Source organism: Staurois parvus, unplaced genomic scaffold (genome assembly GCF_062004578.1).
Source record: "Staurois parvus isolate SC_StPar_1 unplaced genomic scaffold, SC_StPar_1.0 ptg001452l, whole genome shotgun sequence".
Classification (NCBI taxonomy): Eukaryota; Metazoa; Chordata; class Amphibia; order Anura; family Ranidae; genus Staurois; species Staurois parvus.
This window is the reverse complement of record NW_028319248.1, coordinates 120490-146708: the sequence shown is the minus strand read 5'-3', so window position 1 is coordinate 146708 and position 26219 is coordinate 120490. Positions and strand designations below refer to the sequence as shown.

At 50.2% G+C, this 26219-nt stretch overlaps 1 protein-coding gene across 1 annotated transcript in view; it reads right to left on the bottom strand.

Annotated features, from left to right (window-relative positions):
• The window catches only part of TSG101 (tumor susceptibility 101), a 56364-nt gene extending 32604 nt beyond the window's left edge, over window positions 1–23760 (bottom strand). Inside the window, exons 1-3 of the mRNA XM_089662282.1 lie at window positions 23635–23760; window positions 11053–11137; window positions 6373–6438 (exon numbers count right to left, since the gene is read on the bottom strand). Of these exons, the coding sequence (XP_089518408.1) occupies window positions 6373–6438; window positions 11053–11137; window positions 23635–23676 (193 nt within the window). The 5' untranslated portion in view covers window positions 23677–23760. The remainder of the gene's footprint in view (window positions 1–6372; window positions 6439–11052; window positions 11138–23634) is intronic.
• Between the last annotated feature and the right edge of the window lie 2459 nt (window positions 23761–26219).

The window sequence follows — 26219 nt, the reverse complement described above, 5'->3', positions numbered from 1 at the left end:
AGTTTCCAGGCAGAAAGAACAGTAAAAATGCAGGCAGGGCGCCGGACAAAGCACTCAGGACAAAATGTATGTGAAATGGTTTGATACAGGAATGTTATACTATGTGATTTTACTATATAGAATTAAAGATGGCCACCGGCCTCCGACGGGGCCTGTACGGCGTGACGTCACCGGTGGAGCCCAGCCAGTGACGTCACGCCGCACAGGCCACGTGGGAGGCCGGCGGCCATCTTTAATTCTATACAGTTACAGATGTGAGTGCATTTACTTTGCTTGTGGATTTACACATTAACAAATAAATACTACACTATCAGTACTTTTTGCTTGGGCTTGTTTATGGCGAGCCCCCCCTCAAGGTGGATTCCTTTGTGCTCCTTATAATTGGGAGTGCCGCCCCCCCCCCCCTCCCCCAGCTGGAAGAAAGTGTATTTCTGTTGCTTGGAGTGTGATCCTCCCCTGCTGGATAGATGAGTATTCCTGATACCTGGAGAGTGATGACACGTTGATTACCTGTCTTGCGGTGGTTTGTCAGATGATCCTTTGATCCTCACCTTTCTAGATCCAGGAGACCCGGAGTGGTCTGATTACTCAAATGCGCAATACATACTCATTTACTATCACTGGAGTCACTGAATTCACCTGATATTTTACATTTGGACTTTGATTTACTGTTTATTGGTGTTTTATCTAATATGTCACTTTCGCACTTTAAAACGCCATACATAGACGTCTTACGCACCTATATATAATCTGAGCGCTCCACAGCGCATGTATGGTATTTCTATTATTATCCATTATATATATATATATTTATTAATATTATAAATTCAATAAATTTGCACCCTGCGCGCTCCCAGCACATATGTCGGTGTCTCACGGAAAGGTCCCGATCTCCCCTTTTGATCGGGACCTTTTCCGATCATGTGACCGCCGTGATAGTGAATCACGGTGGGCACATTATTTATTATTTATTTATGGTACTTATATAGCGCCGTCAATTTACGCAGCGCTTTACATATATATTGTGCATTCACATCAGTCCCTAACCCTCAAGGGGTGTACAATCTAAGGTCCCTAACTCACATTCATACATACACATACTAGGGACAATGTAGACAGGAGCCAATTCACCTACCAGCATGTCTTTGGAGTGTGGGAGGAAACCCACGCAGGCACAGGGAGAACATGCAAACTCCAGGCAGGTGGTGTCGTGGTTGGGATACGAACCAACGACCCGAGTACTGCCAGGCGGAAGTGCTAACTATTTAGCCACTGTGCTGCCCACATGACCCTAAAACCCAGCCCCGCCTCCCGGCGTCTGAAACCCCTTAAAATGTCGGGAGGCGCCGGCGTGAAGAGGTTAAATTAAATAAAAAACATGTTCTACTCACCTGCTGTGTGCAGTGGTATTGCACAGAGTGGCGCCGATCCTTCTCCTCTTCTTGGGACCCCCACCGGCGATCCTGGCTCCTCCTCTTCTTTGTGTGTCTCTATAGCCAGCCGTTTTCTAGAGAATCCACACTGCGTGCTCCCTCCCGACCTGTGTGTCTAAGGAGCCACACTCCATAGACACACACTGTGAGACTTAGCCCTGCCCCCCCCCCCCCACACTTCCTCTTCACAACATCTGATTGACAGCAGCAAGAGTCAATGGCTCCTGCTGCTGTTCGAGCCCCTGTGTGAAAAGGAAGAGAGGGCAGAAGAGATGCAACCATGCAGAGCCCTGATCTCTTCTCTGCTCTCTTTCCCTTCACACAAGGCAGGGGGAGCACAGGGAAGCTAAAAACACATTTTTATCTTAACCACTTCCAGTCCGGACACTTTCCCCCCCTTCCAGTCCGGACACTTTCACCCCCTTCCAGTCCGGACACTTTCCCCCCCTTCCAGTCCGGACACTTTCACCCCCTTCCAGTCCGGACACTTTCACCCCCTTCCAGTCCGGACACTTTCCCCCCCTTCCAGTCCGGACACTTTCACCCCCTTCCAGTCCGGACACTTTCCCCCCCTTCCAGTCCGGACACTTTCACCCCCTTCCAGTCCGGACACTTTCACCCCCTTCCAGTCCGGACACTTTCACCCCCTTCCAGTCCGGACACTTTCCCCCCCTTCCAGTCCGGACACTTTCAACCCCTTCCAGTCCGGACACTTTCAACCCCTTCCAGTCCGGACACTTTCACCCCCTTCCAGTCCGGACACTTTCACCCCCTTCCAGTCCGGACACTTTCACCCCCTTCCAGTCCGGACACTTTCACCCCCTTCCAGTCCGGACACTTTCACCCCCCTTCCAGTCCGGACACTTTCACCCCCTTCCTGCCCAGGCCAATTTTCAGCTTTCAGCGCTGTCACAGTTTGAATGACAATTGCGCGGTCATGCAACACTGTACCCATATGAATTTTTTAGCATTTTTTTGAGACAGATAAAACTTTATTTTGGTGGTATTTATTCTCCACTGGGATTATTTTTTTTGCTATATAAATGAAAAAGTCCAAAAATTTGGAGAAAAAGTGTTTTTCTTATAAAATTTAGCAAATAAATAATCTTTCTTCATAAATCTTGGCCAAAATGTGTTCAGTTATCTTTTTAGCAAAGAAAAATAACACAAAATTAGTTTATAATAAAAAAAATAATTATTCAAAATTTTGTTTACATTTTTATTTTTTTTTAGATTATTTATGTTTTTTTTTTTTTACATACTGTCATCCTAGCAGTACAGTGTCACCATAGTGACACTGTACTACTTGTGGGGGGGGGGGGGTTATAAAGATTTTTTTTTTGTACACTGATTGCTTTTACACCCATAAAGGCTGTAAAAGCAATCATTTCTCCTTCTCTCTGGCTGCATTCTTGCAGCCATTGAGAAATACTGTGTAAGCTGTGATTGGTCACAGTTTGTCACATGGTACAAGGCTGTTGTGAATAGCCCTGTACCATGTGACCGCTGTGATCATTCACAGATTTCACACATAGCAAGCAATGATGTCAGAAGTGACATCTTGCTTACGACTATTCATGTGATCACTGATTGGCCAATCAGTGATCACATGATTGGGACCTCGCAGAGAGGTCCCGTACAACGATTGATCGGTGTTTCACTGTGTCATAGCGGGCACCGGATCACGGTGCTGCGTGCTCCCAGGGAGTGCGCACAAGCAGGGGGTGGGGAGGCCGCTTATAAATGGCCACCTGACCCTGCACTGCTCCCGTCTGGCCATTTATGTACATGGGCCAGACAGGAAATGGTGAATGCAAGCAATGCATTAAGATAACAAACATTTCCAGGTTTAGTATCACTTTAAGTGTACATTGCAAAAAAAAAAAAAAAAAAAAAGGGAAGCGAGTTCCATGTGTGTTCTTGTGGCTGATGCCAACAGTTCTCAAAGTCACATGACCACACAGACAACTAACCACAAACAGTATTCTGTCCCTAAAAAGTTTGGAATATAAAAGAGCTAACAAATGTGTAAGCATTTAGAATATTTGAAGGTAAAACTAATATTTGTTTTTTTTTTTAAATATACTTTAACCCCTTGGCGCCGACGTCACACAAATATGTGTCCTCACAGATCTGGGCTTTTTTCTGCGGGGCCGCATATTTGCGTACCTATCTCTCTGCTGGGAGCGCGCTGCAGCACAAAGACCTGGGTGTCACTGAGAGCCCCGGGTCCCGTTTTAACGATCAGGACGCGGGACTCCAGATTCCGGGCCTCTGATTGGCTATCACAGTGATCAGTCACTGAACAGCCCGGCCCCACTTTATTTTTCTCTCTCTACGATTAATTTCGTCTACCAAAATATGACTAAAACTAAAAGTTCAGATGACTAAAATACAACTCAAATGGGATTTTAGTTAAAAGACTAGGGCTAAAATGAAATCGAAATTTGATGTCAAAATGAACACTGCCCACCAGGCCATTTTATGTGGCCCTCACAGCTCCTATGCAGCTGCGGCACCCCCATCGTTACCACCAGCACAATGGTGGGAGAAGAGGGGAGGACAGATCTCCTCTGACAGATCCTGCGCTTCTCTGTGCAGCTGCGAAGAGGCTCATCTCAGTGGTTGGCAGGAGAGAGGAGGACAGAGCTCCTCCTACTGATCCTGCACCTCTTTGTGCAGCTGCAACACCCCACCTCCCGTGGTCTCAGCATTCAACCGACTGGCAGCTGACTCCAGCCCTCCTCCAGACCCTGCACTTTCTGCTTTCCAGGTCCTCCCCCAGCTTCTTCCTGGCAGCAGCACAAGGTAAGGGGGGTGCACTGTGTTGTAAGGGGAGGTGGGGTGCGCTGCGAAGTAAGGGGAGGTGGGGTGCGCTGCGAAGTAAGGGGAGGTGGGGTGCGCTGCGATGTAACCGGAGGTGGGGTGCGCTGCGATGTAACCGGAGGTGGGGTGCGCTGCGATGTAAGGGGAGGTGGGGTGCGCTGCGATGTAAGGGGAGGTGGGGTGCGCTGCGAAGTAAGGGGAGGTGGGGTGCGCTGCGAAGTAAGGGGAGGTGGGGTGCGCTGCGAAGTAAGGGGAGGTGGGGTGCGCTGCGAAGTAAGGGGAGGTGGGGTGCGCTGCGATGTAACCGGAGGTGGGGTGCGCTGCGATGTAACCGGAGGTGGGGTGCGCTGCGATGTAACCGGAGGTGGGGTGCGCTGCGATGTAACCGGAGGTGGGGTGCGCTGCGATGTAACCGGAGGTGGGGTGCGCTGCGATGTAAGGGGAGGTGGGGTGCGCTGCGATGTAAGGGGAGGTGGGGTGCGCTGCGATGTAAGGGGAGGTGGGGTGCGCTGCGATGTAAGGGGAGGTGGGGTGCGCTGCGATGTAAGGGGAGGTGGGGTGCGCTGCGATGTAAGGGGAGGTGGAGTGCACTGCGATGTAACCGGAGGTGGGGTGCACTGCGATGTAACCGGAGGTGGGGTGCACTGCGATGTAACAGGAGGTGGGGTGCACTGCGATGTAACCGGAGGTGGGGTGCACTGCGATGTAACCGGAGGTGGGGTGCACTGCGATGTAACCGGAGGTGGGGTGCACTGCGATGTAACCGGAGGTGGGGTGCACTGCGATGTAACCGGAGGTGGGGTGCACTGCGATGTAACCGGAGGTGGGGTGCACTGCGATGTAACCGGAGGTGGGGTGCACTGCGATGTAAGGGGAGGTGGGGTGCACTGCGATGTAAGGGGAGGTGGGGTGCGCTGCGATGTAAGGGGAGGTGGGGTGCACTGCGATGTAACCGGAGGTGGGGTGCACTGCGATGTAACCGGAGGTGGGGTGCACTGCGATGTAACCGGAGGTGGGGTGCACTGCGATGTAAGGGGAGGTGGGGTGCACTGCGATGTAAGGGGAGGTGGGGTGCACTGCGATGTAAGGGGAGGTGGGGTGCACTGCGATGTAAGGGGAGGTGGGGTGCGCTGCGATGTAACCGGAGGTGGGGTGCGCTGCGATGTAACCGGAGGTGGGGTGCGCTGCGATGTAACCGGAGGTGGGGTGCGCTGCGATGTAAGGGGAGGTGGGGTGCGCTGCGATGTAAGGGGAGGTGGGGTGCGCTGCGATGTAAGGGGAGGTGGGGTGCGCTGCGATGTAAGGGGAGGTGGGGTGCGCTGCGATGTAAGGGGAGGTGGGGTGCGCTGCGATGTAAGGGGAGGTGGGGTGCGCTGCGATGTAAGGGGAGGTGGGGTGCGCTGCGATGTAACCGGAGGTGGGGTGCGCTGCGATGTAAGGGGAGGTGGGGTGCGCTGCGATGTAAGGGGAGGTGGGGTGCACTGCGATGTAAGGGGAGGTGGGGTGCGCTGCAATGTAACCGGAGGTGGGGTGCGCTGCGATGTAAGGGGAGGTGGGGTGCGCTGCGATGTAAGGGGAGGTGGGGTGCGCTGTGATGTAACCGGAGGTGGGGTGCGCTGCGATGTAAGGGGAGGTGGGGTGCGCTGCGATGTAACCGGAGGTGGGGTGCGCTGCGATGTAAGGGGAGGTGGGGTGCGCTGTGATGTAACCGGAGGTGGGGTGCGCTGCGATGTAAGGGGAGGTGGGGTGCACTGCGATGTAAGGGGAGGTGGGGTGCGCTGCGATGTAACCGGAGGTGGGGTGCGCTGCGATGTAAGGGGAGGTGGGGTGCTCTGGACATCTAGTCATACAGATACAACCAACTCTTTGAGGGTAAACTCAATGCTGATGTGGTCCGTGATGAAATGCAGGTTGACGCCCCTCCTAGAGAAGCATATGCTTTGTTCATTTTTCATGTCAGAGGTTTACAACCATTTTCTGCAGTGGCCATGTTTGTGCTGTGCTATAGCTATGATCTTACTCCTATATATAAAAAACTAAACAAAAACAACAAAAAAAAGAAAGCAGCTATAAAATACACAACAAACCGCACAGCGAGTAAGAGAACACTTACCTTTGTATGGCACAGGAATCGTCCCAGAGAGGCTCAACAGTTCCCTGGAGGTGCCATCGTTGAACACTGCAAAACAATGAAGGAAATAAATTCAATGAAGATCGGCATTACTCTGGACCGAAAAATACAAACATAAAACATATTCAACGCGCAGAGAGAGGTGTTTGCTCACTACAGCTAGCTAGGAGGTGACTGGACTACTGACAGATCAGCAAGTATATTCCTGCATTGGGCTCAAGTTTATTTGGATTCTTTTTCCCTTGCACACGGTCATGAATTTTGGTGCGCACAAACATTCTATAATACCCATTTCTTTAGTAAAATATCAAAGATGATGTTATGCCGAGTAAATGGATACCCAACATGTCACGCTTTAACCACTTCAATACCGGGCACTTTCACCCCCATCCTGCCCAGGCTAATTTCCAGCTTTCAGTGCGGACGCACTTTGAATGACTATTGCGCGGTCGTGCAACAATGCACCCAAACAAAATTTGTATCATTTTTTTTCAGACAAATAGAGCTTTCTTTTGGCGGTAATTTAATCACCACTGGAGTTTTTTTTATTTTTTTGCTAAACAAAGAAAAAACAAAGATTGAAAATTCTGAAAAAACGGTTTTCTTAATTTCTGTTATAAAGTTATGTAAATAAGTCATTTGTCTTCTTCACTGATGGGCACTAATAGGCTGCACTGATGAGGCAGCACTGATGGGCACTGAATATGCGGCACTGACAGTCAGCACTGAACAGGAGGCAAGGACAGGCTGCACTGATAGACAGCATTGATGGACACATGGGCTGCAATGATGAGGCTGCACAGATGGGCGCTGATAGGCTGCACAGATGGGCGCTGATAGGCTGCACAGATGGGCGCTGATAGGCTGCACAGATGGGCGCTGATAGGCTGCACAGATGGGCGCTGATAGGCTGCACAGATGAGGCAGCACTGATAGGCTGCACTGATGAAGCAGCACTGATAGGCTGCACTGATGGGCACTGATTATGCGGCACCGACAGTCAGCACTGAACAGGAGGGCACGGACAGTCTGCACTGATTGGCAACATTGATGGACACTGATAGGCTGCAATGATGAGGCAACACTGATAGGCTGCACTGATAGGCTCCACTGATGGGCACTGATGAGGTAGCACTGATGGGCACTGATAGGCTGCAATGATGAGGCTGCACTGATTAAGTGGCACTGACAGTCAGCACTGAACAGGAGGCAAGGACAGGCTGCACTGATTGGCAACATTGATGGACACTGAAAGGCATCACTGATGGGCACGGAAAGGCAGCACTGATGATCAGTGCCCTGAGTATCAGTTTAGATGTCCCCTATGTGGATTGCCGCTTACCCGCTGTCAGCGTGAGGAGAGGACTGCCAATAACCTGCAAATCCTGTTTACAATGGGATCATCTGTGATTGGACACAGCTGATAACATGGTAAAGGACTGCTGTGATTTGCCCTTTACCTCGAGCCATGATCAGAGCGCGCCCGATACACTCCATGGGGCGCACGGGGGTTGGGGGGGCGGGGTTCATGGGAGGATGTGAATAGAGCCCTCCCAGAACTGGACGACCGCGCGAATGCTGGCTATAACTCGGTCGGCAAGTTGAATGAAGTTTTTTTCCTATCTACATTATCACGATGATCACAAATTCCAAGTAAAACCTTTTGATTTGTTCATTTATAAAAACTGATTTTTTTCGGCCTTTGAATATTTGTATAATACATGATGGGCCCCCCGTACTGAAAACTTTGGAGACCCCTATTCTAGAGCCTCCACATACTATACTGTGATCACTTCTTATGCACCAACGTGTGGACAGAGCCATGAAATGATCCGAGCCCCCTACACTACATATCCCGGGACAGGACATGAGGACAACAATCCTCCCAGAGGGCCGGGGCCAGCAGTGAATTTTACACACCACTCAGTGAATGATGAGTCGCAGGGAAGCCATGGTGTCCGCATGTATGGTGTCAGTGAACAGGATACAGTGACTGCACTGTGCTCAGACAGAACAGGTTTTCCCAGATTGCCCGCCGCCCTCCTCCACCTGGTGCTCTGTCAGTGTGCCAACATCTACTACGGCAGGAGAGATCACCTTACACACTCATGTCATTGTATATCGCTCCCATCGGATTGGCTTTGTTGTGAAAGAAAATAAAATCTTACATCTGTAGCTGGCTCTCGGGTCCCACAATGGATGTGAGATATAATGTATCGCTGAACATGAACAGGATATACAGGTCCGGTAATAAAAGGCAGATGCGGCTTTATTGATATTGATATGGGAATTGCTGTTTTCTACGGTTTTAACTTATCAGCTCTATTTTAAAAATTTTTTAATTTTTTATTAACAAAAGTGTAAAACACAACTCCAGCTACATCACCAACCTGGTCTGAAAATACCAACCAAACTGCTCTCTTCGATACTCCCAAGACCTTCTGTTCTCTAGTTCCCGTGTCACCTGCTCCAATGGTCGCCTCCAGGACTTCTCCTGAGCTTCTCCCATCCTATGGAACTCCCTACCCCAGCCTGTCCATCTACCTTCTAATCTATCCACCTTTAGACAATCCCTGAAAACCTCTCTCTTTAACCCCCTTGCCTACTGAGCACTTATACCCCTTCCTGTCCAGGCCAAATTTCAGCTTTCAGCTCTATCACACTTTGAATGACAATTGCGCGGTCATGCAACACTGTACCCATATGAAATTTTTACAATTTTTTCACACAAATACAGCTTTCTTTCGGTGGTATTTAATTGCTGCTGGGTGTTATTTTTTGCACTATAAACAAAAAAGGGCAAAAAATTTGAGGAAAAAAAGTTTTCTTTGTTTCAATTATAAAATTTAGCACATTTTGTAATTTTTTTCCTTTACTGATGTGTGTTGATGAGGCTGAACTGATGGGCTCTGGTGAGGTGGCACGGATAGGCAGCACTGATAGGCTGCAATGATGGGCACTGACATGCAACAATGATGGTCACTGATAGGCGGCACTGCTGAGCACTGATGAGGTGGCACGGATAGACAGCACTGATAGGCTATACTGATGGGCACTGATATGCAGCACTCACTGGCAGCACTGCTGGGCACTGATGAGGTGGCACAGATAGGCAGCACTGATAGGCTGCAATGATGGGCACTGACATGTACCAATGATGATCACTGATAGGCGGCCCTAACTGGCAGCACTGCTGGGCACTGATGAGGTGGCACAGATAGGCAGCACTGACATGCAGCAATGATGGGCACTGACATGCAGCAATGATGGTCACTGATAGGCGGCACTAACAGGCGGCACTGCTGGGCACTGATGAGGTGGCACAGATAGGCAGCACTGATGGGCTATACTGATGGGCACTGACATGCAGCAATGATGGTCACTGATAGGCGGCACTGCTGGGCACTGGTGAGGTGGCACGGATAGGCAGCACTGATAGGCTATACTGATGGGCACTGACATGCAGCAATGATGGTCACTGATAGGCGGCACTGCTGGGCACTGATGAGGTGGCACGGGTAGGCTATACTGATGGGCACTGACATGCAGCAATGATGGTCACTGATAGGCGGCACTGATGAGGTGGCACGGATAGGCAGCACTGATAGGCTATACTGATGGGCACTGATATGCAGCAATGATGGGTGCAACTGCTGGGCAGCACTGCTGGGTGCCACTGCATGGCACTGATCATCAGTGCCCCAATCATCAGTGCCAATCTGCTCTTTGACAGCTCCCGGTTATCGGCAGTAATTTCCCCTCGCTGTGACAGTGTGAGGAAAGTGTTGCCGATAACCGGCAACTGTATTTACTCCACAATTTGCTGTGTCATTGGACACAGATGATCATGTGGTAAAAGGCCGCTGTGATTGGCCTTTTACCTCATCATGTGATCAGTTGTGTCCATAGGACACATAATCGCAGAGATCGCGGGAGGGTACGTCCTGGGAGGACGTCATCTGATGCCCTCCCAGAGCTGGATAACCGCACTGTAGCCATCATTCGGCTATAACGGGGTTAAAGAAGCCTATCCTGCTTATAACTAGTAAACTGCCTTTTATTTCCTCCATCAGCCCATCCCCCACAGCTATTACCTTTTGTATCACTCAACCCTTCCTCCTAGATTGTAAGCTTTAATGTGCCGGGTGGTTGGGTATGGTAACAGCAAAAAATACACAACTAGACTAAAAAAAAATGTTTTCGTTTTTTTTTACTACTACTTTTGGGTCAGTTTTCCTTTGATAATAAAAAAAAAAAAAACAATCAGGAGATATCCATTACCATTTACCACCCAATGAAAGCCCAATTTGTCCTGAAAACAAAAGTTATAATCCACCTGGATGCACAAAGTAGTTGTGATGCTATGTACAGTTCTGCTAACACATGTCAAAGTTGCAAAATTGTGCTTAGGCATTAACATTTGTTTTACCCTTAAGGTGTGAAGGGGTTAAAATAAATATGGGTTTGCAATCCCTTTTACACTGCATATAAAAAAAAATATATAATATATAAAAATATATAAAAAATAAAATATAAATAAAATAAATATATAAAAATATATAAAAAATAAAATTTAAATAAAATATATAATATATAAAAGGCAACATAATAAATATGGTTGGAGATGCTTTAAACGGCCATCAGGTGAGTGCAGACACTTACCATAGGAGTCAAGCGTTGGTTTGAGATCTCTGTACAATCCGGTGACGTTTAGGATTTCTCGTACTGATAAGTCTCTGTATTTGTACTGAAAAACACAGAAAATTGATCATTAACATTTAATACGACACTAAAAAAATAGTAACTGCAAAATTCCCGAATGGATTCTTTACATAGAAATGTGCATCGGATTTTACTGGGTACCATCCAGGATAGAGAGGGAGGGTGAGAGAGATAGAAGGATGACGGAAGAAAAGGGAAAGCAGGGAAGAAAAAGTCAAGAGAGAGAGGGAGGGGGAGAGAGAGAGAGGGGGGAGAGAGAGGGGGGAGAGAGAGAGAGGGGGGAGAGAGGGGAGAGAGAGAGAGGGGGAGAGGCGGGAGAGGGGGGGGCGGGAGGGGACGGCGAGAGGGGGGGGAGAGAGAGAGGGAGAGAGAGGCGGGGGAGAGAGAGAGAGGCGGGGGAGAGAGAGAGAGAGAGAGAGAGAGGCGGGGGAGAGAGAGAGAGAGAGAGGCGGGGGAGAGAGAGAGAGAGAGAGGCGGGGGAGAGAGAGAGAGGCGGGGGAGAGAGAGAGAGAGGCGGGAGAGAGAGAGAGGCGGGGGAGAGAGAGAGAGAGAGGCGGGGGAGAGAGAGAGAGAGGCGGGGGAGAGAGAGAGAGAGAGGCGGGGGAGAGAGAGAGAGAGAGGCGGGGGAGAGAGAGAGAGAGAGAGGCGGGGGGAGAGAGAGAGAGAGAGGCGGGGGGAGAGAGGCGGGGGGGAGAGAGGCGGGGGGGAGAGAGGCGGGGGGGAGAGAGGCGGGGGGGAGAGAGGCGGGGAGAGAGAGGCGGGGGGGAGAGAGAGGCGGGGGGGAGAGAGAGGCGGGGGGAGAAGGAGAGAGAGAGGAGAGAGAGAAGGAAAGATGAGAGAGAGAGGGGGGGGGAGGGGGGAGAGAGAGAGGGGGGGGAGGGGGGAGAGAGAGAGGTGGAGGGGGGGAGAGAGAGGTGGAGGGGGGGAGAGAGAGGTGGAGGGGGGAGAGAGAGGTGGAGGGGGGAGAGAGAGGTGGAGGGGGGAGAGAGAGGTGGAGGGGGGGAGAGAGAGGTGGAGGGGGGGAGAGAGAGGTGGAGGGGGGGAGAGAGAGGTGGAGGGGGGGAGAGAGAGGTGGAGGGGGGAGAGAGAGGTGGAGGGGGGAGAGAGAGGTGGAGGGGGGAGAGAGAGAAGGGGGAGAGAGAAGGAGAGAGAGAAGGGGGGAGAGAGAAAGAGAGAGAAGGGGGGAGAGAGAAGGAGAGAGAGAAGGGGGAGAGAGAAGGAGAGAGAGAAGGGGGAGAGAGAAGGAGAGAGAAAAGGGGGGGGGAGAGAAGGAGAGAGAGAAGGGGGGGGAGAGAAGGAGAGAGAGAAGGGGGGGGAGAGAAGGAGAGAGAGAAGGGGGGGGGGAGAGAAGGAGAGAGAGAAGGGGGGGAGAGAGAAGGAGAGAGAGAAGGGGGAGAGAGAAGGAGAGAGAGAAGGGGGAGAGAGAAGGAGAGAGAGAAGGAGAGAGAGAGGGGGGAGAGAGAAGGAGAGAGAGAAGGGGGAGAGGAAAGAGAGAAGAGAGAGAGCGCGCGACGAGCAGGACAGGGAGACTGCAAATGTGGGCGACGACGGTCTCAGTAACAAATGGCGTTTGGGGCCCCGTTCATGAGACCTCGCCGTTTAGGTGCAGGTGGGGGGGGGGGGACCAAGGGGGTTCATCTAGCACTGCTGACGACAGGCTGTAAAATTCAATGAAGGACCGAAATCTGCTGCGGCTGGATGGCGAACTGAGGGGTATTAGTCACCGGTCACACCGCTGCGATTTAGAATCGCGCAATTTGTGCGCAATTTCAGATACAATTTCAGATGAGATTTCTGAAGACTTTATTGCGACTTGTGAAGATTTTCAATGATTTCTTGCAATTTGCAGCACAATTTCCATTACATTCTATGTAAGTGAAATCGCAACAAAACTGCAGGAAAGGTGATGGATGCAAGAACTACTTTAGAAATCGCGCTGCATCAAATCACTAAAGACACTGACAGTCACATTCATTAGATGCGATTCATTAGGTGTGATTCCCAAATCACACCTGAAATCGCACCGATATAACCAGGCAATTACCCCCCCCTGGTCACACCGATCCCGACTTGAGGTGCAATTTGCAAGATATCTGTCACAGATGTCTATGTCTACTTCAGAAATCAATACGGTTCTGACCAAGTTGGAACGGCACCACTATGACCGCTGTAATTATGGACAATAGGGTGCGACTTTGCATGCAATTTGCAAGTTGCGTGGCATGCAAATCGCATGCCAAGTTGCACCCAGTATAGTAAAGAATAGTGCCCCATCGTTGGTGTCAGTGGGAGGAATAGTGCCCCATCGCTGGTGTCAGTGGGAGGAATAGTGCCCCATCGTTGGTGTCAGTGGGAGGAATAGTGCCCCATCGTTGGTGTCAGTGGGAGGAATAGTGCCCCATCGTTGGTGTCAGTGGGAGGAATAGTGCCCCATCGTTGGTGTCAGTGGGAGGAATAGTGCCCCATCGTTGGTGTCAGTGGGAGGAATAGTGCCCCAACGCTGGTGTCAGTGGGAGGAATAATGCCCCTTCACTGGTGTCAATGGGAGGAATAATGCCCCTTTGGGGTGTCAGTGGGAGGAATAGTGCCCCTTCACTGGTGTCAGTGGGAGGAATAGTGCCCCTTCACTGGTGTCAGTGGGTGGAATAATGCCCCATTGTTGGTGTCAGTGGGTGGATTAGTGCCTCTTTGTGGTGTCAGTGGGTGGAACAATGCCCCATTGTTGGTGTCAGTGGGAGGAATAATGCCCCTTTGTGGTGTCACTGGGAGGAATAGTGCCCCAACGCTGGTGTCAGTGGGTGGAATAGTGCCCCTTCACTGGTGTCAGTGGGAGGAATAGTGCCCCTTCACTGGTGTCAATGGGAGGAATAGTGCCCCTTTGTGGTGGCAGTGGGAGGAATAATGCCTCATTGTTGGTGACAGTGGGTGGAATAATGCCCCTTTGTGGTGTCAGTGGGAGGAATAGTGCCCCTTCACTGGTGTCAGTGGGAGGAATAGTGCCCCTTTGTGGTGTCAGTGAGTGGATTAGTGCCCCTTTGTAGTGTCAGTGGGTGGAATAATGCCCCATTGTTGGTGTCAGTGGGTGGATTAGTGCCCCTTTGTGGTGTCAGTGGGTGGATTAGTGCCCCTTTGTGGTGTCAGTGGGTGGATTAGTGCCCCTTTGTGGTGTCAGTGGGTAAATTAGTGCCCCTTTGTGGTGTCAGTGGGTGGATTAGTGCCCCTTTGTGGTGTCAGTGGGTGGATTAGTGCCCCTTTGTGGTGTCAGTGGGTGGATTAGTGCCCCTTTGTGGTGTCAGTGGGTGGATTAGTGCCCCTTTGTGGTGTCAGTGGGTGGATTAGTGCCCCTTTGTGGTGTCAGTGGGTGGAATAGTGCCTTAAGGACTGGATAAAGGCAAGCAAAGGTCCGCACTTTGGAGACCGCTGTTCTGTAAGATAACAACAATAAACCTGGCTGCTCAATACCCCCAGGGCAATGGCAGTCAGGGCATGCTGTGCATTTTAGTTCTCCAAGTCTGGTGAGTCTTAGGTGCCCAGCGCTGGATAACACCCCCTCTGCCAATCATCCTCCGGAATGATCCGTCATTGATGTGTGCTGTATTATCACTTCCCTAAGCAGGCTGTGTACTCGATTCGGATGACCTCACCATGACTCAGGAGGTGAGCGATCCGGTTTCTATCACGAGACTGCTCTGCAACACATGACAATGACAGGAGAGAGGGAGGGGGGAGGGAGAAAGGAGGGAGAGGGGGGAGAGAGGGAGGGGGGAGAGAGGGGGAGGGAGGGGGAGAGGGAGGGGGGAGGGAGGGGGAGAGGGAGGGGGGAGGGAGGGGGAGAGGGAGGGGGGAGGGAGGGGGAGGGGGGAGGGGGAGGGGGGAGGGAGGGGGAGGGAGAGGGGGGAGGGAGAGGGGAGAGGGGAGGGAGAGGGAGGGAGAGAGAGAGAGGGGGGAGGGAGAGAGGGAGGGGGGAGGGAGAGAGGGGGGAGAAAGAGAGGGGGAGGGAGGGGGAGAGAGGGGGAGGGAGGGGGAGAGAGGGGGAGGGAGGGGGAGAGAGAGAGGGGGGGGAGAGAGAGAGAGGGGGGAGAGAGAGAGGGAGGGGGGAGAGAGGAGGAGGGGGGAGAGAGGGGGAGGGGGGAGAGAGGGGGAGGGGGGAGAGAGAGGGAGGGGGGAGAGAGAGGGAGGGGGGAGAGAGGGAGGGGGAGAGGGGGAGGGGGAGAGGGGAGAGAGAGGGAGGGGGGAGAGAGAGGGAGGGGGGAGAGAGAGGGAGAGGGAAAGAGAGAGGGAGGGGGAAAGAGAGAGGGAGGGGGAAAGAGAGAGGGAGGGGGAAAGAGAGAGGGAGGGGGAAAGAGAGAGGGGGGGAGAGGGGGAGGGGGAGAGAGAAGGACGAGAGAGGGGGAGGGGGAGGGGGAGAGAGAGGGACGAGAGAGAGGGCGGGGAAAGGGGGGGGAGTGAGGGGGGAGAGAGAGAGCGAGGGGGGAGAGAGAGTTCCGTATGGCTCAAATCGCATTCCATCCGAACCAAAAAAGTGCAGGACCCTTTTTTTGTGAACACCCATGCGATGCGAATTCTGGTAATCGCACTGTGTTTTGCGATCTGTTTCAGGGTGTCGTTAATTTAACATTGACACCCGTGCCAGATCACATGGATGCCGTACAATTGCAATATGGTGCGGGAAACGCACAGGATTCCCCATTTTCCCACATTGCATTAGTGTGACCCGGGGCTAACAGTTTAAAACAACCAGTTCCATCCCCAGAATGACAGAAATACTAACTGTCACATTTGTTTGTGTCATCAACCAAACTGTCAAACCATCAAATGACTGGAGTCATAACTGATCACTTGTGCAGCACAGCGGCAGTTGCAGATCAAACAGAAGCAGCTTCCTTGGCGGAGGAGGATTTACTTCCGCTTTAGGGGCCGATTCAAACTATAGAAACAGTCCAGATGCTTTCAGGATGCGTTTCCACATTTGCGTTTTTGACAAATTCTGGTGCATTTTTTATGCATTCCAGTGCGGTTTTTATGCATTCAAGTTTGTTTTTCCCCCTCTTTTTCTTCAATTTAAATATGGACGTGCGTTTTTGCGTTTTACAGAGTTTCAGTACAGTTCTGTGCAGAAAAAAATGCCACCTGTTCTACTTTTGTTTCTGCAACCGGAACGCGCTGGAACTGCAAGCACTGATGTGAACTATGACATTGACCACCATATCACCTACTTTCTGTGCGTTTTGGATGCAGAAAAAAAGCCACTAAAAACGCATGTAGTGTGAACTGGCCCTAAGGCTGTCAGCAGACCTCTACGAATTCAGCACTGCCTAAAAATGGAGAGCAACTGAGCATGTGCAGAGCAGGGTGGGGCAGTGTGTTACTGGATGTTAAACAGTACAGGCACTTATTAACCCCTCGCCTGCCGGGCACCTATACCCCCTTCCTGCCCAGGCCAATTTTCAGCTTTCAGCGCTGTTGCACTTTGAATGACAATTGCATCATTTTTTTCACACAAATTGAGGTTTCTTTTGGTGGTATTTAATCACCACTGGGGTGTTTTATTTGCGCTATAAACAAAAAAAGAGCAAAAAATTTGAAAAAAAAAAAAAAAAGTTTTTCTTTGTTTCTAATATAAAATGTTGCAAACAGGTAATTTTTCTTTTTCATTGATGAGTGTTGATGAGGCTGCACTAATAGGCAGCACTGATGGGAACTGATGAGGTGGCACAGATAGGCAGCACTGATTGGCAACACTGACGGGCAGCACTGATAGGTGGCACAGACTAATGGCACTGCTGGGCAGAACTGATGGGTGGCACTGCTAGGCACTTCTGGGCACAGGTGGGTGGCACTGCTAGGCACAGGTGGGTGGCACTGATGGGTGGCACTGCTAGGCATTTCTGGACACAGGTGGGTGGCACTGCTAGGCACAGGTGGGCGGCACTGATGGGTGGCACTGCTAGGCACTTCTGAGCACAGGTGGGCAGCACTGATGGGTGGCACTGCAAGGCACTTCTGGGCACAGGTGGGTGGCACTGCTAGGCACAGGTGGGCGGCACTGATGGGTGGCACTGCTAGGCACTTCTGGGCACAGGTGGGTGGCACTGCTAGGCACAGGTGGGCGGCACTGATGGGTGGCACTGCTAGGCATTTCTGGGCACAGGTAGGCGGCACTGCTAGGCACTTCTGGGCACAGGTGGGTGGCACTGCTAGGCACTTCTGGGCACAGGTGGGCAGCACTGATGGGTGGCACTGCTAGGCACAGGTGGGCGGCACTGCTAGGCACCTCTGGGCACAGGTGGGCGGCACTGCTAGGTGGCACTGATGGGCGGCACTGCTAGGCACAGGTGGGTGGCACTGCTAATCAGTGCTGATCTGCTCGCTGACAATTGCCGATTCTCGGCAGTACTTTCCTCACACTGTGACAGCGTGAGGAAAGTGCAGCCGATAACCAGGAACTGTATTTACCCAGTGATCTGCTGTGTCATTGGGCACAGCTGATCACATGGTAAAAGATTGCCATGATTGGCCTTTTACAAGACACAGCGAAGATCCCCGGGTGCACCTTCTGGGAAGATGTCATATGCCACCCTCCCAGAACTGGACAACCGCGCTGTATCCGTTATTCGGCTATAGCACGTGTGGCAAGTGGTTAATGTTTTACATTGCAATACCTGCAAAAGTTGCCAGCCTGAAGTGACCCAGCAGGACTTAAAGGGGAACTTTAACTAAAAAATAAAAATTGGCGGACAGGCCGGAATTTTAATGCAGAAGATAAATGCTTTGTCTCTTCTGCATTAAAGCTGCTTACCTGCCTGTCTACCCCTGTACAGTGAGCTGCGCATGCGCGGCTCACTGTACAAATTCTGCAAAGTCGAATTTGATGAAACTCCCACACATGCGCAGGAGTGGCATCATTCCTGCCCGGCCAATGACAGCGGCAAGCGTTCGAGACCCGGAAGCTGTCCGCTTGAAGATGTCAGTGGCTGGGAGCGCAGAGGGGAAGCTGCATCACTGGAACTGAGACAAGCATAGTTCTGATTTAATTTTCTGACTTCAGTTCTACTTTAAAGTGGAGTTCCACCCAAAAAAAGGAAGTTCCGCTTTAAAGATTGGTCCCCATTAAGGATTGGCACCTTTGGGGAGTGAGGGGGAACGGGTATCCGAATATGACAGGTACCCGCTCCCACTTCCGCTGCGATCACCTAGGCGATCGGAAGCAGAAGTTGTCCTCCCTCCCCGAAGTCTTGTGGGACACGTGACAGGTCCCAGAAGACTATGGGGTCATTCAGGAAGTGCAGTGCTATTCGCGCATGCGCAGTGGGTACCCGGCTGTGAAGCCGCAAGCTGTCGCAGCCGGGGGCCCACACTGAAGATACCGGCGCCTGGAATACAGGATGGCCGGTGAAACGGGCTGCGGCGGAGGTAACACGGGACCGAGGGATAGGTAAGTGGCTGTTTTTTAAAAGTCAGCAGCTACAGTTTTTGTAGCTGCTGACTTTTATTTTTTTTACAGCCTTCTCCACACTTTTTTCTCCCCGTCATTCAGATTCATCTTAGTTTCATCCGTCCAAAGAATACTTTTCCAGAACTAGTCCGGCTTTTTTAGAGGTTTTTTGGCAAAGTCTAATCTGGCTTCTCTATTCTTCAGTCTTATGAATGGTTTGCACCTTGTGGTGAACCCTCTGTATTTGCTCTCGTGAAGTCTTCTCTTGATTGCAGACTTTGACAATGATACGCCCACCTCCTGGAGAGTGTCCTTCACTTGTCTGGATGTTGTGAATGGGTTTTTCTTTACCATAGAGAGGATCCTGCGATACCAAATACTTATTTTCCACCATAATTTTCAAATAAATTCTTTCCAGATCAGCCAATGTGATTGTCTGGATTTGTTTTCTCATTTTGTCTCTCATAGTTGAGGTCTACCTATGATGCCAATTACAGGCCTCTCTCATCTTTTTAAGTGGGAGAACTTGCACAATTGGTGGTGACTAAATACTTTTTTGCCCCACTGTATATATATATATATATATATATATATATATATATATATATATATATACACACACACACACACAGTGGGGATCGAAAGTTTGGGCACCCCAGCTAAAAATTTGTATTAATGTGCATAAAGAAGCCAAGGAAAGATGGAAAAATCTCCAAAAGGCATCAAATTACAGATTAGACATTCTTATAATATGTCAACAAAAGTTAGATTTTATTTCCATCATTTACACTTTCAAAATAACAGAAAACAAAAAAATGGCGTCTGCAAAAGTTTGGGCACCCTGCAGAGTTAATATCTTGTACTGCCCCCTTTGGCAAGTATCACAGCTTGTAAACGCTTTTTGTAGCCAGCCAAGAGTCTTTCAATTCTTGTTTGAGGTATCTTTGCCCATTCTTCCTTACAAAAGTCTTCCAGTTCTTTGAGATTTCTGGGCTGTCTGTCACGCACTGCTCTTTTAAGGTCTATCCATAGATTTTCAATTATGTTGAGGTCAGGAGATTGTGAAGGCCATGGCAAAACCTTCAGTTTACGCCTCTTGATGTAATCCCCCGTGGATTTCGAGGTGTGTTTAGGATCATTATCCATTTGTAGAAGCCATCCTCTCTTTAACTTCAGCTTTTTCACAGATGGCATCAAGTTACCATCCAAAATTTGCTGAAATTTTATTGAATCCATTTTTCCTTCTACTTGTGAGATGTTCCCTGTGCCACTGGCTGCAACACAACCCCAAAGCATGATTGATCCAACCCCATGCTTAACAGTTGGACAGAGGTTCTTTTCATTAAATTCTGTGCCCCTTCTTCTCCAAACGTACCTTTGCTCATTCTGGCCAAAAAGTTCAATTTTAACCTCATCGGTCCACAGAACTTGTTTACAAAATGCATCAGGCTTGTCTATATGTTCATTTGCAAAGTTCAAACGATGATTTTTGTGGTGAGGACGTAGAAGAGGTTTTCTTCTGATGACTCTTCCATGAAGACCATATTTGTACAAGTATCTCTTTATAGTGGAATAGTGTACCACAACTCCAGTGTCTGCCAGATCTTTCTGGAGGGATCGTGCAGTCAAACGTGGGTGTTGAATTGTTTTTCTCACAATCCTGCGAGCTGTTCTGTCTGATATTTTTCTTGGTCTTCCAGATCTTGCTTTAACTTCCACTGTTCCTGATGACTGCCATTTCTTACTTACATTCCGAACAGAGGATATTGACATCTGAAAACGCTTTGCTATCTTCTTATAGCCTTCTCCAGCTTTGTGAGCGTCAACTGTTTTCAGTTTCAGTTTTCTAGACAACTGCTTAGAAGAACCCATGGTGCTGATTGTTGGGGCAAGGTCAGATGAGTCTGGGCATTTAAAACCTTTGAGATTGACATCACCTGGTCTTCCCAGACGATGATTGAGAACAATCCATGACACTGGCAGGTCTCAGCTTTGCAAAGGGGGCAGTGCATGCTATAAATTCTGCGGGGTGCCCAAACTTTTGCAGACGCCATTTTTTTGTTTTCTGTTATTTTGAAAGTGTAAATGATGGAAATAAAATCTAACGTTTGTTGACATATTATAAGAATGTCTAATCTGTAATTTGATGCCTTTTGGAGATTTTTCCATCTTTCCTTGGCTTCTTTATGCACATTAATACAAATTTTTAGCTGGGGTGCCCAAACTTTCGATCCCCACTGTATATATATATATATATATATATAGACTGATGGGGTGCCGGGTGACAGAAGAGGACAGACCAGTAGAGGGAAACAGGTAGGAAGTGACAGATGATGGGGCGCACACTGTAATAACAGGAAGGGGGATGAGGCGGGGCCTGACAAATTTTCTTTGAATCTAGGTGTCAGTTTTTGTAGCGTGGTGCGGGCTGGCAGCGCCCGGGACAATTTCTGGAAAACCAACTTTGCGATTTGCAGCGCGATAATCCAGGCAAAACCGCACAAATTTTAGGCGCCATTGAAAATAATGGCGCCTGAACCTGCGTTTTGCCATCACAGCGATTCTGCCATGTTCCAACAATGCTGGGTGTGAATGGAGCCGCCCCGGTTCACACACATGTGATTCTGGATGCGTTGGCAAACTCGCAGATTTGCATAACAGGCTAGATATTATGTGTTCCTGTTGAAGTCGTTCACATGGGGAAGATCCACACACATTGCGATTTGAGTGCCATTACAAAGAGGGTCCTGTGCGACTTTGTAATTACAGGGGAATAGTGGGGTGACAGATGATGGGGTGTATACTGGAATGACGGGAATAGTGGGGTGACAGATGATGGGGTGTATACTGGAATGACGGGAATAGTGGGGTGACAGATGATAGGGTGTATACTGGAATGACGGGAATAGTGGGGTGACAGATGATGGGGTGTATACTGGAATGACGGGAATAGTGGGGTGACAGATGATAGGGTGTATACTGGAGTGACGGGAATAGTGGGGTGACAGATGATGGGGTGTATACTGGAATAATAGTGGGGTGACAGATGATGGGGTGTATACTGGAATAATAGTGGGGTGACAGATGATGGGGTGTATACTGGAATAATAGTGGGGTGACAGATGATAGGGTGTATAGTGGAATGATAATGGGGTGACAAATGATGGAGCGTATAGTGGAATAGTGGGGTGACAGAGGATGGGGGCGTACGGTGGGGTGACAGATGATGGGGCGCACGGTGGGGTGACACAGGATGGGGCGCACGGTGGGGTGACACAGGATGGGGGAGTACGGTGGGGTGACAGATGATGGGGCGTACAGTGGGGTGACAGATGATGGGGCGTACAGTGGGGTGACAGATGATGGGGCGTACAGTGGGGTGACAGATGATGGGGCGTACAGTGGGGTGACAGATGATGGGGCATATAGTGGGGTGACAGATGAAGGGGCAGATGGTGGGGGGGCAGATGATGGGGTGTATAGTGGGGTGACATGATGGGGTGTATAGTAGGGTGACATGATGGGGTGTACAGTGGGGTGACATGATGGGGTGTATAGTAGGGTGACATGATGGGGTGTACAGTGGGGTGACATGATGGGGTGTACAGTGGGGTGACAGATGATGGGGCGTATAGTGGGGTGACAGATGATGGGGCGTATAGTGGGGTGACATGATGGGGCGTATAGTGGGGTGACATGATGGGGCGTATAGTGGGGTGACAGATGATGGGGTGTATAGTGGGGTGACAGATGATGGGGTGTATAGTGGGGTGACAGATGATGGGGTGTATAGTGGGGTGACAGATGATGGGGTGTATAGTAGGGTGACATGATGGGGTGTACAGTGGGGTGACAGATGATGGGGCGTATAGTGGGGTGACATGATGGGGCGTATAGTGGGGTGACATGATGGGGCGTATAGTGGGGTGACAGATGATGGGGTGTATACTGGAATAATAGTGGGGTGACAGATGATGGGGTGTATACTGGAATAATAGTGGGGTGACAGATGATGGGGTGTATAGTGGAATGATAATGGGGTGACAAATGATGGAGCGTATAGTGGAATAGTGGGGTGACAGATGGGGCGCACGGTGGGGTGACACAGGATGGGGCGCACGGTGGGGTGACACAGGATGGGGGAGTACGGTGGGGTGACAGATGATGGGGCGTACAGTGGGGTGACAGATGATGGGGCGTACAGTGGGGTGACAGATGATGGGGCGTACAGTGGGGTGACAGATGATGGGGCAGATAGTGGGGTGACAGATGATGGGGTGTATAGTAGGGTGACATGATGGGGTGTATAGTAGGGTGACATGATGGGGTGTACAGTGGGGTGACGTATGATGGGGCGTATAGTGGGGTGACAGATGATGGGGCGTATAGTAGGGTGACATGATGGGGCGTATAGTGGGGTGACAGATGATGGGGTGTATAGTGGGGTGACAGATGATGGGGTGTATAGTGGGGTGACAGATGATGGGGTGTATAGTGGGGTGACAGATGATGGGGTGTATAGTAGGGTGACATGGTGGGGTGACAGATGATGGGGCGTATAGTGGGGTGACATGATGGGGCGTATAGTGGGGTGACAGATGATGGGGCGTATAGTGGGGTGACAGATGATGGGGTGTATAGTGGGGTGACAGATGATGGGGTGCATAGTGGGGTGACAGATGGGGTGTATAGTGGGGTGACAGATGATGGGGTGTATAGTGGGGTGACATGATGGGGTGTATAGTAGGGTGACATGATGGGGTGTACAGTGGGGTGACAGATGGGGTGTATAGTGGGGTGACAGATGATGGGGTGTATAGTGGGGTGACAGGTGATGGGGTGTATAGCAGGGTGACAGATGATACAGCAAAGTCTGGAATGGCAGGCAGGTGGATAGTGGGGTGACAGATAATGGGGGAGGGGGCAGTAGAAGGGGTGACAGATGACATATTGGGGTGATAGTCATGGGGGGAAGGGTGACGGGTAATGGGGGACTATAGTCTGGAGTCCGGAGGGGGGGGGTAGATTTGGGGTGACAGGTGGACAGAGGGCTGTCAGGTGACCGTCGGGGGGCGTGTCCCTCTCACCTTGCTCAGCATCTTCTTGAGCTGGGCCTCGGACACCGCCATGGTGATGCGGGTCCCTCCGTCCTCTCCGCTCACTCTCCGGACCAAACCCAGCCGAGCCGGAAACCCAGCTGTCCGCACCGCCACTTCCGCTTCTGGCGGGCGCGTCACTTCCCTGGATACAGGCCTCTGTCACCATGGCGACCGCAGCCGGGACCGCGGCCGCCATGTTGGAGAAGGGCAGGAAAACACCTTCTTCCCTCCCTTCTTTCCCCTTTCCTGTCTCTTAGAGGGTGGACACTGGGAGGGGGAGGAGCTATGTGAATAATATTCCTGTGTACAATATCAGCCCACTGCCCCTCCCCCTTTTATGCCACCTCTTCCATTGCCATCAAACTCCTATCCCTTCCATACCTTGCAACCCTGTCACCCCATTGTCCTCTTCTTTCCCTCTCTGTGAACCCCCATGCCTCTTATTGCTTGTCTCCCCCAACTTTCCGACCCCATATCCTCCCTCATCCCTGTATCTACGCTACTGTGCAAAAGTTTTAGGCGGGTGTGAAGAAATACTGTCAACGAAGAATTGTTTCAGAAACAGAAGTGTTCATAGTTTGTTTTTTATCAGTTAACAAAATGAAAAAAAAAAGGACAAGACAAATCCAAATGAAATGAGTATTTGGTGTAATCGCCCTTCGCCACCTTCTAGGTAGACTTGCACGCAGTTTTTGAAGGAACTCAGCAGGTAGGTTGTTCCAAACATCTCAGAGAACCAACCTCAGATCTTTGGATTTAGGTGGCCTCAGATCCTCTGTGGATGTAGGCGGCCTCAGATCCCTCTGTGGATGTAGGCGGCCTCAGATCCCTCTGTGGATGTAGGCGGCCTCAGATCCCTCTGTGGATGTAGGCGGCCTCAGATCCCTCTGTGGATGTAGGCGGCCTCAGATCCCTCTGTGGATGTAGGCGGCCTCAGATCTTCTGTGGATGTAGGCGGCCTCAGATCCTTCTGTGGATGTAGGCGGCCTCAGATCTTCTGTGGATGTAGGCGCCTCAGATCCTTCTGTGGATGTAGGTGGCCTCAGATCCTTCTGTGGATGTAGGTGGCCTCAGATCCTTCTGTGGATGTAGGCGCCTCAGACCCTCTGTGGATGTAGGTGGCCTCACGTCTGTGGATGTAGGTGGCCTCAGATCTTCTGTGGATGTAGGCGCCTCAGATCCTTCTGTGGATGTAGGTGGCCTCAGATCTTCTGTGGATGTAGGTGGCCTCAGATCCTTCTGTCTCTTCATGTCATCTCAGACAGACTCCATGATGGTGAGATCAGGGCTCTGTGGAGGCCAAACCATCACTTCCAAGACTCCTTGTTCTTCTTTACACTGAAGATCGTTCTTAATGACATTGGCTGTATGTTTGGAGTGGTTGTCCTGCTGTAGAATAAATTTGAGACCAATCACACACGGCCCCGATAGTATGGCATGATGGATAAGTATCTGCCTGTATTTCGCAGCATTGACGACATCATTAACTCTGACCAAATTTCCAACTACAGTTGCAGAGATGCAGCCCAGACTTGCAAGGAACCTCCACCATTCTTCACAGTTGTCTGCAGACACTTGTTGTTGTACCGCTCTCCAGCCAACAAACTGCCTCCTGCTACAGCCAAACATTTCACATTGTGACTCATCAGTCCAGAGCACCTGCTGCCATTTTCTGCACCCCATTTCTTCCAGACTTCTCCGGACAATAGATGGGTGTTCCTGGGTCTTAATGGTTTCCACCAGTTCTGTGCTAAAGACGGTGCTGGACATCTTCTGATGTGGAAGAGAAGGAAGCATGCCGCATTAAATTTCCTTTGCTGACCACTGTGAATACGGTTCTCATCGTTGCCTTTTTCTTTATGCTTCTTCAAAAGAGCTCGAACAGCACATCTTGGAACCCCAGTCTGCTTTAAAGTCTTTGCCCGGAAGAGACCTTGCCGATGCAGGACAACTGCCTTGTGTCTTGGTGCTCCGCTCAGTCTTGCCATGGTGTATGACCTATGACCTAAAACTGTGTTCTACAACCTCGCCTTATGCAGGCCACACACGGGTCGAAATCCAAATTTTCTTTAGAAATTCAGAAATTTCATGTGCTTTGTAATCCGATGGTGCCTATATTGATTTCGAAATTCGACCAACCAAGCCTTCAATTTCACATGTTGCTACAGAAAATAATTTTTTCGTAGCCAGGAATTTTCTTTCCAGGTCACAGCTCGTTTTTTTTTCAATTATATTTCTCACACGATTCTCCCATCATTGATTAGAAACTAGTTCGTTTTTCAAAAAATTTCCAACATGCCTGATCACTCAAATCCGATGGTTGCACGACAATCGGCCGTTTCTGTGGCCGACTAATGGTGTGAAATTCAAACGAAAATTCTTAGAAAAGATTTTCAAAAGAAAATTATTTCAGAATGCAACCAATGTTAGGCCGGCTTTTGTAGCAGAGTTTGGCTGTTCCTCACCCAGTTTTAGGCCTCCTACACAGCTGTTTCTGTTTCAGTTAATGGCTGTTAACCTACATTTGAAATTGATGATCATTAGCACCTGCTTGATATATTTGGTTAATCTTA